At 51.1% G+C, this 14,170-nt stretch overlaps 1 protein-coding gene across 1 annotated transcript in view; it reads right to left on the reverse strand.

Annotated features, from left to right (window-relative positions):
* Positions 1 to 9,560, reverse strand: part of tbc1d19 (TBC1 domain family, member 19) — a 168,783-nt gene extending 159,223 nt beyond the window's left edge. The window contains exon 1 of the mRNA XM_038791449.1: positions 9,319 to 9,560. Within this exon, the coding sequence (XP_038647377.1) occupies positions 9,319 to 9,423 (105 nt within the window). The 5' untranslated portion in view covers positions 9,424 to 9,560. The remainder of the gene's footprint in view (positions 1 to 9,318) is intronic.
* Positions 9,561 to 14,170: the final 4,610 nt, after the last annotated feature.

Consider the following 14,170-nt stretch of genomic DNA (forward strand, 5'->3'; position numbering starts at 1 on the left):
TAAAGTGGTGGGAGGGAGTTTTTGCTATTTGGGCATTCAGGTGGCACAGGGTTGGGGGCAGCTACACAAATTAAATCTGGCCCGATTAGTTGAACAAATGGAGGACTTTCGGAATTGCGACATGCTCCCGTTGTCACTGGCGGGGAGGGTACAGACCGTAAAGATGACGGTTCTCCTGAGATTTCTATTTGTTTTCCAGTGCCTCCCTATTTTTATACCAAATGTCATTTTTAAGCGGGTGAATAGGGTCATATCTGGGTTCGGGTGGGCGGGTAAAACTCCACGAGTAAGGAAAGTGCTGCTGGAGTACAGCGGGAGAGGTGGCTGGCACTACCGAACTTTAGGAATTACTACTGGGTGGCAAATATAGCCATGATTAGGAAGTGGGTAGTGGGGGAGGGGTCAGTGTGGGAGAAGGTGGAGGCGGTCTCATGTAAGGGCACAAGTTTGGGGCATTGGTAACGGCTCCTTTGCCGTTCCCGCCAGCCCGTTACGCCACAAGCCCGGTGTTAGCGGAGACTCTGAGACTTTGGGGGCAGTGGCGGAAGCATATGGGAGTCGAGGGAGCGTCGGTGTGGGCACCAATTTATGGAATCACCAGTTTGTACTGGGGAGGATGGATGGGGGGGTTTCGGAGCTGGCAGAGAGCAGGGATTGAGAGGCTGGGGGTCCTGATTATTGATGAGTGCTTTTCCTGCTTAGAGGATCTGGAAGAGGAGTTTGAATTGCCGGGAGGGAATGAGTTTCGTTATCTGCAGGTGAGGGATTTTGTGCGAAGGCAGGTTTCGATCTTTCTGCTTCTCCCACCGCTGGGGATACAGGACAAAAGTGGTTTCTAGAATGGGGGTGGGGGAGGGGAAGATATTGGAAATCTATAAAGAACTTATGGAGTGGGAGGAAACCCAGATAGGTGAGATAAAACATAAATGGGAAGATGAGTTAGGAAAGGAGTTAGAGGCGGGCCTATGGGAGGATGCTCTGAGCTGAGTCAACATGTCCTCATCATGTGCCAGACTCAGCCTGATACAAGGTATTACACCGGGCACACATGACGGTGGCCTGGATGAGCAGGTTTTTTGGGGTAGAGAACATGTGTGAGAGGTGTGCGGGAAGGCCCACAAATCATGTCCACATGTTTTGGGCATGCCCGAAGCTTAGGGGACTCTGGCAGGGATTTGCAGATGTCACGTCCACAGTACTAAAATCTAGGGTGGCAGCACGGTAGCATTGTGGATAGCACAATCGCTTCACAGCTCCAGGGTCCCAGGTTCGATTCCAGCTTGGGTCACTGTCTGTGCGGAGTCTGCACATCCTCCCCGTGTGTGCGTGGGTTTCCTCCGGGTGCTCCGGTTTCCTCCCACAGTCCAAAGATGTGCAGGTTAGGTGGATTGGCCATGATAAATTGCCCTTAGTGTCCAAAATTGCCCTAAGTGTTATGGGGATAGGGTGGAGGTGTTAACCTTGGGTAGGGTGCTCTTTCCAGGAGCCGGTGCAGACTCGATGGGCCGAATGGCCTCCTTCTGCACTGTAAATTCTATGTAAATCTATGAGTCCAGAGATAGTGATTTTTGGAGTGTCGGAATGCCTTAATAAAATGCCTTAATAAAATGTTTTTTGGCAGTTTGAGAAAGCACAAATACCAATATTTCAATCACTCACTGAGGAACTCCATAGCGGCATCCTCTCCAAACTTATCATAATCTGTAAACATGAAAGCAATGCGTTCAAATGTAAACCTCCTGGACTTTTCTGATAAAACCCGTCAACAACTGGATATATCTGAAACTGCATATATGTGATTTTGAAAGAGGAAATCAAATTGCAAAGAATTCTGGGGTGGGGGGAGAAAGAGAACTGGAAAATGAATGCTAATTTGATAGATGAATTGTTGTTCACAGGAATTAAGAAATAACACTCAAAGCAATGCGATACAAACCAAAATCTTGACTGGAGCTAATACACCCTAATTTTTCAAGCATGTCCCACTCAACATAAAACAACAATTAAACAAATCCAACTCTGGCCTTAAGCCATCTGCAAAAATAATAATAATTCCATTCAGAGCTATACAAATGCAACAATGAGGGAGGCCATAGCGAAGTGGTATTGTCGCTGGACTAGTAATCCATGGAACCAGGATCTGGGAGACCCGGGTTCGAATCCCACCACAGCAGGTGGTGGAATTTAAACTCAATAAAATATCTGCAATTAAAAGTCTAATGATGACTATGAAACCATTGTAGATTGTCTGTCGTAAAAACCCATCTGGTTCATTAATATTCTTTAGGGAAGGAAATCTGCCGTCTTTACCAGGTCTTGCCCACGTGACTCCAGAACCGCAGCAGTGTGGTTGATTTTTAAATGCCCTCCGAAAGCCACTCAGTTGTATTCAACTGCTACAAAATAACAAGAAAGGAATTAAACCGGAAAAACCACCTGGGTATGGGCTGCACGGTAGCACAGTGGATGGCACTGTTGCTTCACAGCGCCAGGGTCCCAGGTTCGATTCCCGGCTTGGGTCACTGTCTGTGTGGAGCTTGCATGTTCTCCCCGTGTCTGCGTGAGTTTCCTCCGGGTGCTCTGGTTTCCTCTCGCAAGTCCCAAAAGATGTGCTTGTTGGGTGAATTGGACATTCTGAATTCTCTCTCAATGCACCCGAACAGGCGCCGGAATGTCGCAACTAGGGGATTTTCACAGTAACTTCAGTGTTAATGTAAGCCTACTTGTGACAATAAATATTATTATTATCACTGACCAAGGCACCGGAAACGACATCGGCAAACCCTGTTTACCCTGCAAAGTCCTCCTTACTAACAACCGGGGTATAGTGCCAAAGTTGGGAGAGCTGTCTCACAAACTAGTCAAACAACAGCCTGACATAGTCATACTCACAGAATGATACCTTACAGACAATGTCCCAGACACCACTATCACTACTCCTGGGTATGTCCTGTCTCACCAGCAGGATGGACCCAGCAGAGGTAGGAGAAGAGTGGTATACAGTCGGGTGGGAGTTGCCTTAACATCGACTCTGGATCCCATGAGGTCTCATGACCTCAGATCAAACACGGGCAAGGAAACCCTTGCTGATCACCATGTACCGTCCACCATCACCTGATGAATCAGTACTCCTCCATGTTGAACACTACAGAGGAAGCACTGAGGGTGGCAAAGGAACAAAATATACTCTGGGTGGGGGAATTCAATGTCCATCACCAAGAGTGGCACGGCAGTACCACCCCAGACCTAGCTGGCCAGGTCCTAAAGTGTATAGCTGCTAGACTAGGACTGCAGGTGGTGAGGGAACCAACAAGAGGGAAAACATACTTGACCTACTCCTCGCCAACCTGCCTGCTGCAGATGCATCTGTCCATGACAATATTGATAAGGGGGACGGCACGGTAGCACAGTGGTTAGCACTGCTGCCTCACGCCGCTGAGGACCCGGGTTCGATCCATGCCCGGGTCACTGTCTATGTGGAGTTTGCACATTCTCCCCGTGTCAGCGTGGGTCTCACCCCCACAACCCAGAGATGTGCCGGGTAGGTGGATTGGCCACACTAAATTGCCCTTCATTGGAATTTTGTTTTTTTAAATGACAGTATCAGAAGTGACCACCACAGTCCTTGTGAAGATGCAGGGCGAGATTTACCGACCAACCCCGCCCCGTGTTTTTTGTGGTGGAGGCGGCCCACCAGCAGGGTTTACCAACCCTGCAGGTGTCAATCCGATTTCCCGTGTCTGCATCCCCTCATCGCCAGGAAACCCGTGCGCCCGCGTGGGACCGGAATATCCTACTGTCATGAACAGCCGGTAGATCACGCCCAAATGCCCACGTTCACGTTGAGGATATCATCCTTTGTGTTGTGTGGTGCCATCACCAGGCTAAATGGGATAGACTTCGAACAGATCTAGCAACTCAAGACTGGACATCCATGAGGCGCTGTGGGCCATTAACAGAAGTAGAATTGTATTCAACCACAATCTGCAACCTCATGGCCTGGCATATCCCCCGCTCTATTATTACCACCAAGCCAAGGGATCAACCCCCGGTTCAATGAAGAATGAAGGAGAGCATGCCAGCAGCAACACCAGACATACCTAAAAATGAGGCGTCAACCTGGTGAAGCTACAACACAGGACTGCTTGAATGCCAAACACCACAAGCAGCAGGTAATAGACAGAGCCAAGCGATCCCACAACCAACGGATCAGGTCAAAGCTCTGTAGTCCTGCCACATCCAGGCGTGAATGGTGGTGGACAATTAAACAACTGGAGACTCCACAAATATCTTCAACCTCATCTGTGCAAAAGACAAGGGTGAAGCATTCGCAACAATCTACAGCCAGACGTGCCGAGTGGATGATCCATCTCAGTCTCCTCTGCACGTCTCCTGCATCACAGATGTCAGTCTTCAGTCAAAAGAGAAAATGCTGAATAAAATTGTTTATTAAAAAAAAAGAGAAAATGCTGGAAAATCTCAGCAGGTCAGGCAGCATCTGTAGGGAGAGAAAAGAGCTAATGTTTTCAGTCCAGATGACCCTTTGTCAAAGCTCTTTTCTCTCCCTACAGATGCTGCCAGACCTGCTGAGATTTTCCAGCATTTTCTCTTTTGGTTTCAAATTCCAGCATCTACAGTAATTTGCTTTTATTCAGTCTTCAGCCAATACGATTCACTCCATGCGATATCAAGAAACGATTGAAGGCACTGGATACTGCAAAGGCTATGGGCCCTGATAATATCCCGGCAATAGTACTGAAGACTTGTGCTCCAGAACTTGCCACGCCCTTCGCCAAGCTGTTCCAGTACAGCTACACACTGGCATCTACCCAGCAATGTGGAAAATAGCCCAGGTGTGTCCTGCACGCAAAAAAGCAGGATAAATCTAATCCAGCCAATTTCTGCCCTATCTGTCTACTCTTCATCATCAGTAAAGTGATGGAAGGAGTCATCAACAGTGCTATCAAGCAGCACTTACCCAACAATAACCTGCTCACATACACTCAGTTTGAGTTCCACCAAGATGACTCAGCTCCTGACCTCATTACAGCCCTGGTTCAAACATGGACAAAAGGGGTGAATGCCAGAGGTGAGATGAGAGTGAATGCCCTTGACATTAATGCAGCATTTGACCAAGTATGGCATCAAGGAGCCCTACCAAAACTGGAGTCAATGGGAATCAGGGGGAGAAACTCTCCGCTGGTTGGAGTCATACCTGGTACAAAGGAAGATGGCTCTGGTAGTTGGAGATCAATCATCTCAGCTTCAGGACATCATTGCAGGAGTTCCTCAGGATAGTGTCCCAGGCCCAACCATATTCAGCTGCTTTATCAATGACCTCCCTTCCATTATAAGGTCAAAAGTGGGAATGTTCGCAGATAACTGAACATTGTTCAGCACCATTTGCCACTCCTCAGATAATGAAGCAGTCCATGTCCAAATGCAACAAGACCTGGACAATATCCAGGTTTGGGCTGACAGGTGGCAAGTTACATTCACACCACACAAGTGCCAAGCAATAACCACCTCCTACAAGAGATGATCATATTAATACTGTGGCTACCAGAGCAGGTCAAAGGCTAGGAATTCTACAGCGAGTAACTCACCTCCTGAACCCCAAAACATGTCCACCATCAATAAGGCACAAGTCAGGAGTGTAATGGTATACTCTCCACTTGCCTAGATGAGTGCAGCTGCAACAACACTCAAGAAGCTCAACACCATCCAGGACAAAGCAGCCCGCTTGATTCAATCCCTCTGCAACCGATGAACAACGACAGCCATGTGTACCATCTCCAAGATGCACGGCAGTAACTCACCTTAGGCAGCACCTTGAAAACCCATGATGATGATTATTTGGAAGGACAAGAACAGCAGATACCTGGGAACCCTACCACCTGGAGGTTCCCCTCCAAGTAAATATATCACCATTCCCGCACTGTCGCTGGGTTAAAATCCTGGAACACCCTAACAGCACTGTGGTTGTATCTACAGCTCCGTGACTGCAGCGGTTCACCACCGCCTTCTGAAGAGAAACTGGGGATGGGCAATAAATACTGGCCGAGCCAGCGACGTCCATATCCCGCAGATTAATTTTTTAGAATTAACTTTAAAAATGTATAAAAAGAGCACAACACTTTCCTTTGAGGTTAATTTTGAGAACATTTCTCCAATCACTATGGCAGGGAAGAATTTGCAAAACTGGAAATCAAAATCATAAAATATCTAATAAGTTATAATTTTGGAACCAGATATTACAACAACGTGCACTTAAAAACATTCTCAAAAACATTGAGAACCCAGTAAAATGGTGAAAGAAGGAACAATATCAATCAAATTTGACTCGGAGCCAAAGAATGAGATATCAGCTTTATTATGTATGCTTACATCTATGAGAAGAACTGAACACCTGCACCCAGAGAGAATATTATTTGATTGACAGTTCAGCTCTTTGATCTGTGGTCAATTTCACATTGTTTTTGACACAACTTAAGTGTTTTCACCAGCTTGTGGTTTGTGGTTTTTCAAACTTCAAAGGGCCCAGATGGTTGACACTTTTATTACCCTGCTGTCCAGTTTTTGTTTTCAAGCTTGGGAGAACGTAAACAATGGATTACTTTTTTTCAAAACAATTTTTTGCACATCCCATTACACTATAGGGGTTTGTTGTACCCAAAAGGTTACAGTGGGTCAATTGGCATGGAAGTGCAACAGTTTGGCATGAGGAGTCATGGAGGGTGGGTAGAGGGGCATACAAGCATGAGGTGACATGGGGGTAGGGTAAAGCTTGATAAAGGGGCATGAGGGAGTATAAGGGGTGTGTGGAAGGGTAGAGCTTGGCATGGAATCACGAGAGCACATGGGGGTGGGGGGGCATGCTGTGGCATTGATGAGGTGAGGCACTAGGAGTGTTTTGAGGGTGAAGGACTGTGAGACGTGATTTAGAACATTAGAACATTACAAGTGAGGGAGAGAGTCTATGTGATTTCATTTTCACTGATACAATGTCACACAGCACCGAGGCAGGCCTTTACATGCAGCCCTTGTGGCTGCCTCCACACTTCTTTCATCAGCTACTCTGACTCCAGCCTGCACCAGGCCTCCAGCAATGACAATCCAACCTTTGCAGGCACTTTTCCCAAGGCAGCCAAGCTGAGTTGGGAATTTTCCTAACTTGAGGATGAAAATTCAGGCCATTATGGTTGACTAACCCAAGAAGAAAACAAGTGGGGTGACTTATTGACTGTTTTCAATACTTGAAAGATTAATCCAAAAAATATAGTACTTAAATCAATAATCACAAATTGAATTGCCAGTCAAGCTATTCAATGTGTTCTATGAAAATGCCCTTTAATCAATGGTGCAACATCCAAGCAGCAGAATATCAAGTATCTGAAATGAAATAATTGTCTAGATGAGCATTTAAATCTGGGACTTCAAAGTGCCCTTGCCTAACAGGGTCAATTCCCAATTCCTGAACAGCATACAGGCCAATAATAGGGTTTGAAGAGCCGATTGAGCCACTTACTGATATCTCCTGTGACTGACTCTGAAAATTTGAAATTTCAGGTTTTTGCTTGAGAGTGGTAACGTTGGCAAAAGATCAAGCAGAGGACAAAATCACAGCTCAATCAAAATTTGATGGAAAACTTTGCAAAAAAAGTGTTGTTCCAATTAAGGGCCAATTTAGCATGGCCAATCCATCTACCCTGCACATATTTTAGGTTGTGGGGGTAAGACCCACGCAGACATGAGAAGAATATGCAAACTCCACATGGACAGTGATCCAGGGCCAGGATTGAACCCGGTTCCTCGGCACCGTATGGCAGCAGTGCTAACCATTGCGCCACCGTGCCGCTCGAGAGCTCTGCTAACCATGATCGGGAAGATCCAATGGATTTTCTTGGTCATGCAATAAGAAATAATGGGTGAGATTCTCCGCAAATGCGGAGAATCGTAAAGGCTGCCGTGGGACAGGCCGTGACTCACGGTAGCCTTCACGCCCACTTCCGGGGCCGATTCTCCCCCCCGGGCGGGGCTAGGAGCGTGCATCACTGCCTTGAAGACGGTCGTCAAGGCCGCACGTCAAGCGTCGCGGCCGATGACGTCGGCTGCGCATGCGCAGGTTGGACAACGCCAACCCGCGCATGCGCAGTTGCCGTCTTTTCCCTCAGCCGCCCCGCTAGACGTGGCGGCTTGATCTTGCCGGGCGGCAGAGGGAAAAGAGTGCGTCCATTACAGACACACGGCCCGCGATCGGTGCCCACCGATCGCGGGCATTTGCCCCCCTTGGCATGGCCGTGGTACTGCCATGCCAATCGGGCCCCCAGATGCCCCAAACGGGCACCTGGCGCCCGTTTCACGACGGCAGCGAGCAGGTGTGTTTGCTGCCGTGTTGAAACGGCCGTGAAGGCCCGACCGCTCGGCCCATCGGCCTCGGAGAATCGCCACTCGCCGTAAAAAATGGCGAGTGGCGATTCGTGGCGTGGGTCGAGCGTGGGGGGGGGGGAGAATAGCGGGAGGGCGTGAAAAATGTCGGGAGGCCCTCCCGCTATTCTCCCACCTGGCGTGGGGGGCGCGGAGAATCGCACCCAATGATTTAGAATCTCTGGTGCTAATGGAGAAGATCAATGTAGTCAAAGGACGATCTATCCAAAGAAATAAAACCAGAAAATGCTGGAAACCTCTGCGGGTCTAGTAGCATCTGTGGAACGAGCAGCAGAGTTAATGTTTTGAGTCTGTATGGCTCTTCATCCAGACTCAAAACATTAACTGCTCCTGTCTCCACAGATGCTGCCAGACCTGCTGAGCATTTTCTGTTTATATTTCAAATTTCCAGTATTTTGATCTTGCTGAAGAGTCTCACAAGCAGGATGATACGGCCAGCAAAGATGATCCACACCTACAGAGCATGTTTAACATGAGGCCCATGGTGACAATGCCCTCTTAGGGCACGGTTCTTAAAGAGAGAGAAAGGAGTTCCCCTCATTTCCCAGAAGCACTGGTCTTGGGGGAGAAAACCACGTTCAATCCAGGTTATGTTGGAAACAGAGAGCGGGTGTATCAAAAGGGGAAGGGGCGGTGTGATCGACAGCATCAACCTAACCCTGATCCTCTGGATGCTGCTCGGCTACACCATGCAATTAAATTCTGCTCCAGTTACAATGGACAGCTCGCCTATTTCATGCTATTTATTTATCTTTGTATAAGGAATGCAGCTGGAGCCAGGAGGGCCCAGGCCTGGATTTGGACTCGGCTGGAGAACAGACTCCTCGATGTCGAAACCCCAAACCTCGTCCCCGCCGGGTCCGGACTCACCCTCGCCTCCCGCTCCAACTCCGAGTGCAGCTTCGAGCCGCGGAGCCGCTGCACAATGTGAGCGATGGTGACCGAGAGCTGCCGGTGCAGCGAGTCCGGCTCCATCTTCCGCCGCCTGCTCCGTTACCGGGGCAACAAACCGTCAGCGCGCGCGAGCCGCCCGCGCAACCTTCCAAAGAGCAGAGAGCGCGAGCCCGCGCCGCCGGTACTGAGGCGGCTGCCGCAGCATTGCACCACCTCTACCCCCATCCCCTGTCACTGCCCATCACCACTGCAAAGCCCTTACACGCTTAAGGCAAAACACCCTCCCTGCACAACCCCACCCAGCACCACTGCCAAATCCCTAAAGCCTCCCTGCACAACCCCACCCAGCACCACTGCAAACCCCCCCCTCCCCCCCTTTGCACAGCCCCACCCAGCACCACGACACCCACCTCACTATTCTACAATGCCCCTTTTCCCACCTCACTAACCAGGGGTTCAACATCCCTGCACCCCTTCCTGCATTGCAATCCCCCTACCCCACCCAGCACCACTGCAAAGCCCCTATACCGTCCCTGCACACATCCGCCCAGCACCACTGCAAAGCCCCTATACCAGGGGTGGGCAAACTTTTCCGTGCAAGAGCCACATTCAGAAATTCACAATTTTAAAGGGCCGCATAGTATATTAAGTAAAATAATTACTTCACCCGGTTATGATTCTGGGCGTCTCATATAGAACAGTACAGCACAGAACAGGCCCTTCGGCCCTCGATGTTGTGCCGAGCAATGATCACCCTACTCAAGTCAACGTATCCACCCTATACCAGTAAGTAACCCAACAGCCCCCCCCCCCCCATTAACCTTAAAAAAAATGTTTTAAACTTTTTTTTTTAATGAATTGGTGGGCCGCATAAAGACCTTGCGGCCCGTGGGCCGTAGTTTGCCCACCCCTGCCCTATACCGTCCCTGCACACATCCACCCAGCACCACTGGAAAATCCCTACAGCCCTCCCCCGCGCTGCAAACCCCATCCAGCATCACTGCAAAGCCCCTATCAGCGCTCCAGAACACTGCACCCCTTCCCCACCCAGCACCACTGCAAAACCCCTGTACCCTCCCCTGTACTGCGAATCCCCTACCCCCATCTCCCGGCACTGCAGAACCCCAACTGTACTCGGCCCCCATCTCCCGGCATTGCAGAATGTGGTGAAATTATGGTAACCATTTACATTGCATTGTATTACATTGTACTATGCTGTTGCCCATGTGGGCTCCACCTATGGACCATTGCACTGTATTACACCGCTTGGATCATGTTGGTGCCCTTGTGGGCTCCCCCCCCCCCCCCCCCCCCCCCTTGAGGGGAGGTATATAGAGCAGCTGTCCTGTAGGCAGCTCTCAGTGCAGAGCAGTCGCAGGCAGGCACTGTTCTAGTTGATTAAAGCCACTGTTCACTTCAACTCTCTGTCTTGTGTGAATTGATGGTCCCATCAATTTAATCAACTATAATATCGCGATGGAAGCAGCCCTCAAACCTGACCGACTGGAACTCGGCCCACAGGCCTCGGAAGCCAAAGGGATTTTTTCACACTGGCTCAGGTGTTTCAAGGCCTACCTCGCCACCTCTTCCTCGCCCTCTGTCACCGCCGAACAGAAGCTGAGCTTCCTCCACGCCCAGGTGAGCCATCGAATCTCCGTGCAACTCGAGGAAGCGACCACATACGCAGACGTGCTCGCGATGCTGAAGCGCCTATACGTGAGGCCAGTGAACAAAGTGTTCGCACGGCATCTCCTCACCACTCGCCACCAACGCCCCGGGGAGTCGCTGGAGGAGTACCTATGCAACCTCAAAGTCCTCGCGCAAAGCTGCAACTACAGGCTGTCACGGCCTACCAACACATGGAACTCGCCGTCCGGGACACCTACGTGGCTGGAGTCCGGTCCAACTACGTCAGACAGTGCCTGCTCGAGAAGGGCGCCCTTGACCTAGAAGAGACGGTAAAACTAGCCAACTTCCTAGAAGTAGCGTTCCAGAGCCTCAACGCTTTCCCCTCTGACCACGCGACCCTCGTGGACACCCGACCAGAGAGTACCCCAGGCCTGTGCCGCACGGCTGCCTGCCCATCCCAGGGGGCTGCCCTGCTACTTTTGCGGCCAGAGCCAGCACACCAGGCAGCATTGCCCGGCTCGGAACGCGAACTGTAGCGACTGCGGCAAGAAAGGACACTTTGCCAAAGTTTGCCTGGCCAGGTCCAAGTCCTCCAAATCACAGGCCCGACCCTCAGACTCACAGGCCCGCAGACCCCGCAGCGTGGCTGCATGCCTGCCGGCTCCGCGCCCTTTGCACGCGTCACCCACCTCGTGATGTCTGTGGGGGCCGCCATCTTGGCCGCTGTCTCCCATGTGGCCCGCTATGTGCGACTCATGGGGGCCGCCATCTTGGCCGCCATCTTCACCACCGCCCAACACATGCAGCCGACTGGGGCAGCCATCTTGGGACCACCCCACCACCTCTGACCACGCCGGCTACCCGCAACTCGGTGCGGTCACCCTTGACCAGTCACGCCCAAAGCAACTCCATGATGACCATCCGGGTCAATGGGCACGAAATGTCCTGGCTGTATGACTCCGGGAGCATGGAGAGCTTCATTCACCCAGACATGGTAAGGCGCTATTCTCTCCAAATCTCCCCCGCATTCCAAACAATCTCCCTTGCTTCCGGATCACACTCAGTGCAGATCCGGGGGTACACCATTGCGAACCCCGCGATACAGGCCGTCGAATACGCTAACTTTAAACTATATGTACTCCCCGATCTCTGCGCTCCACTTCTGTTGGGAATGGATTCCAGTGCAACCTCAGGAGCCTGACCCTAAAGTTCGGCGGGCCCCTACCCGCCCTCACCGTTTGTAGCTCAAGACCCTGAAGGTCGACCGTCCCCCGCTATTCGCGAATCTCACCGCCGACTGTAAACCCATCGCCACCAGGAGCAGGCGGTACAGTATCCAGGACAGGATTTAGTCCGAGGTCCACCGGCTCTTGAGGGAAGGGATTATTGAGGGCAGTAACAGCCCCTGGAGAGCCCAGGTGGTGGTCGTCAGGACCGGGGGAATCGGATGGTTGTAGATTACAGCCAAACCATAAACCGGTATACGCACCTCGATGCGTACCCTCTTCACCAGATAGTGGACATGGTGAATCAGATTTCAGACTACCAAGTGTTCTCCACGGTAGATCAGAAGCCCGCATACCACCAGCTTCCAATCCGCCCGGTGGACCACCACTACACGGCCTTTGAGGCAGACGGCGGCCTCTTCCACTTCCTCCGGGTCCCCTTCGGCGTCACCAACCGGGTCTCGGTCTTCCAAAGAACGATGGACCAAATGGTGGACCAGTACGGGCTGCGGGCCACATTTCCGTGCTTGGACAACGTCACAATCTGCAGCCACGACCAGCAGGACCACGACGCCAACCTACAGAAGTTTCTCCAAACCGCCCAAGTCCTCAACCTCACTTATAACAAGGAGAAATGTGTTTTCCGCACAACCAGACTAGCCAGCCTCGGCTATGTCGTGGAAAATGGAGTTCTAGGGTCCGTCCCCTTCCAGGTGGAGAGCGATGCGTCAGAGGTCACCCTCGCCGCCACCCTTAACCAGGCAGTCAGGCCAGTAGCATTTTTCTCCCGTACCCTTAATGCCTCCGAAATTCGACACTCCTCAGTCGAAAAAGAAGCTCAAGTCATCTTGGAAGCCGTACAGCACTGGAGGCACTACCTCGCCGATAGGAGGTTTACCCTCGTCACCGACCAACGCTCGGTAGCCTTCATGTTCGACAGTACACAGCGGGGCAAGATCAAGAACGATAAAATCTTGAGGTGGAGGATCAAACTCTCCGCCTATAATTGCGATTATAGTGTATCGGCCTGGGAAGCTCAACGAGCCCCCAGATGCCCTGTCTCGCGGCACATGCGCCAGCGCGCAAGATGACCGACTCCGGGCCATCCACGAAGACCTCTGCCACCCGGGGGTCACCCGGCTTATCTACTACATCAAGGCCCGCAACCTGCCCTACTCTACGGAGTGTAAGCCGCACTTCTATCGACCGGATAAGGCCCACCTGGTGAAGGCATCCCGGTCCTTCAAGCGCCTCAGTATCGACTTCAAAGGGCCCCTCCCCTCTACTAACCGCAACACGCATTTCCTCGTTGACGAGTACTCCCGCTTTCCCTTTGCAATCCCTTGCCCCGACATGACTGTGGCCACGGTCATTAAGGCCCTACATAGTATCTTCATCTTGTTCGGTTTCCCCACTTACGTCCACAGTGACCGGGGCTCCTCGTTTATGAGCGACGAACTGCGACAGTACCTGCTCGGTAAGGGCATCGCCTCGAGCCTAACCCCCAGAGAACTTCAAACTCCCTACTCCTCCGGCACTGCAGACCCCTCCTCCCCCAGCATCTTACAAACTCACAACCTCGACCACTTAGGAGGACGAGTGCGGCAGACATATGGGAACACCACCACCTGCAAGTTCCCCTCCAAGTCACACACAATCCTGACTTGGAACTTTATTGCTGTTCATTCACTGTGACTGGATCCAAATGCTGGAACTCCTTTCCTAACAGCGCTGTCGGTGTATCCACCCCTCATGGCATGCAGCAGTTCAAGCAGGTGGCTCACCACCACCTTCTCAAGCAATAAATGCTGGCCAAGCCAGTGACGTTCACTTCCCTTGAAGAAATTTTTTTTTTTTTAAAGCCTGAGATGTGACAACACCATCTTCCCAATGTATTAATTGCTGCAGCCACCTATACTATGCAGCTCCACCACCTGCATTCCTCCCACAAAGTGACTCACCATTGCATCCCC

Source organism: Scyliorhinus canicula, chromosome 3, assembly GCF_902713615.1.
Source record: "Scyliorhinus canicula chromosome 3, sScyCan1.1, whole genome shotgun sequence".
NCBI lineage: Eukaryota > Metazoa > Chordata > Chondrichthyes > Carcharhiniformes > Scyliorhinidae > Scyliorhinus > Scyliorhinus canicula.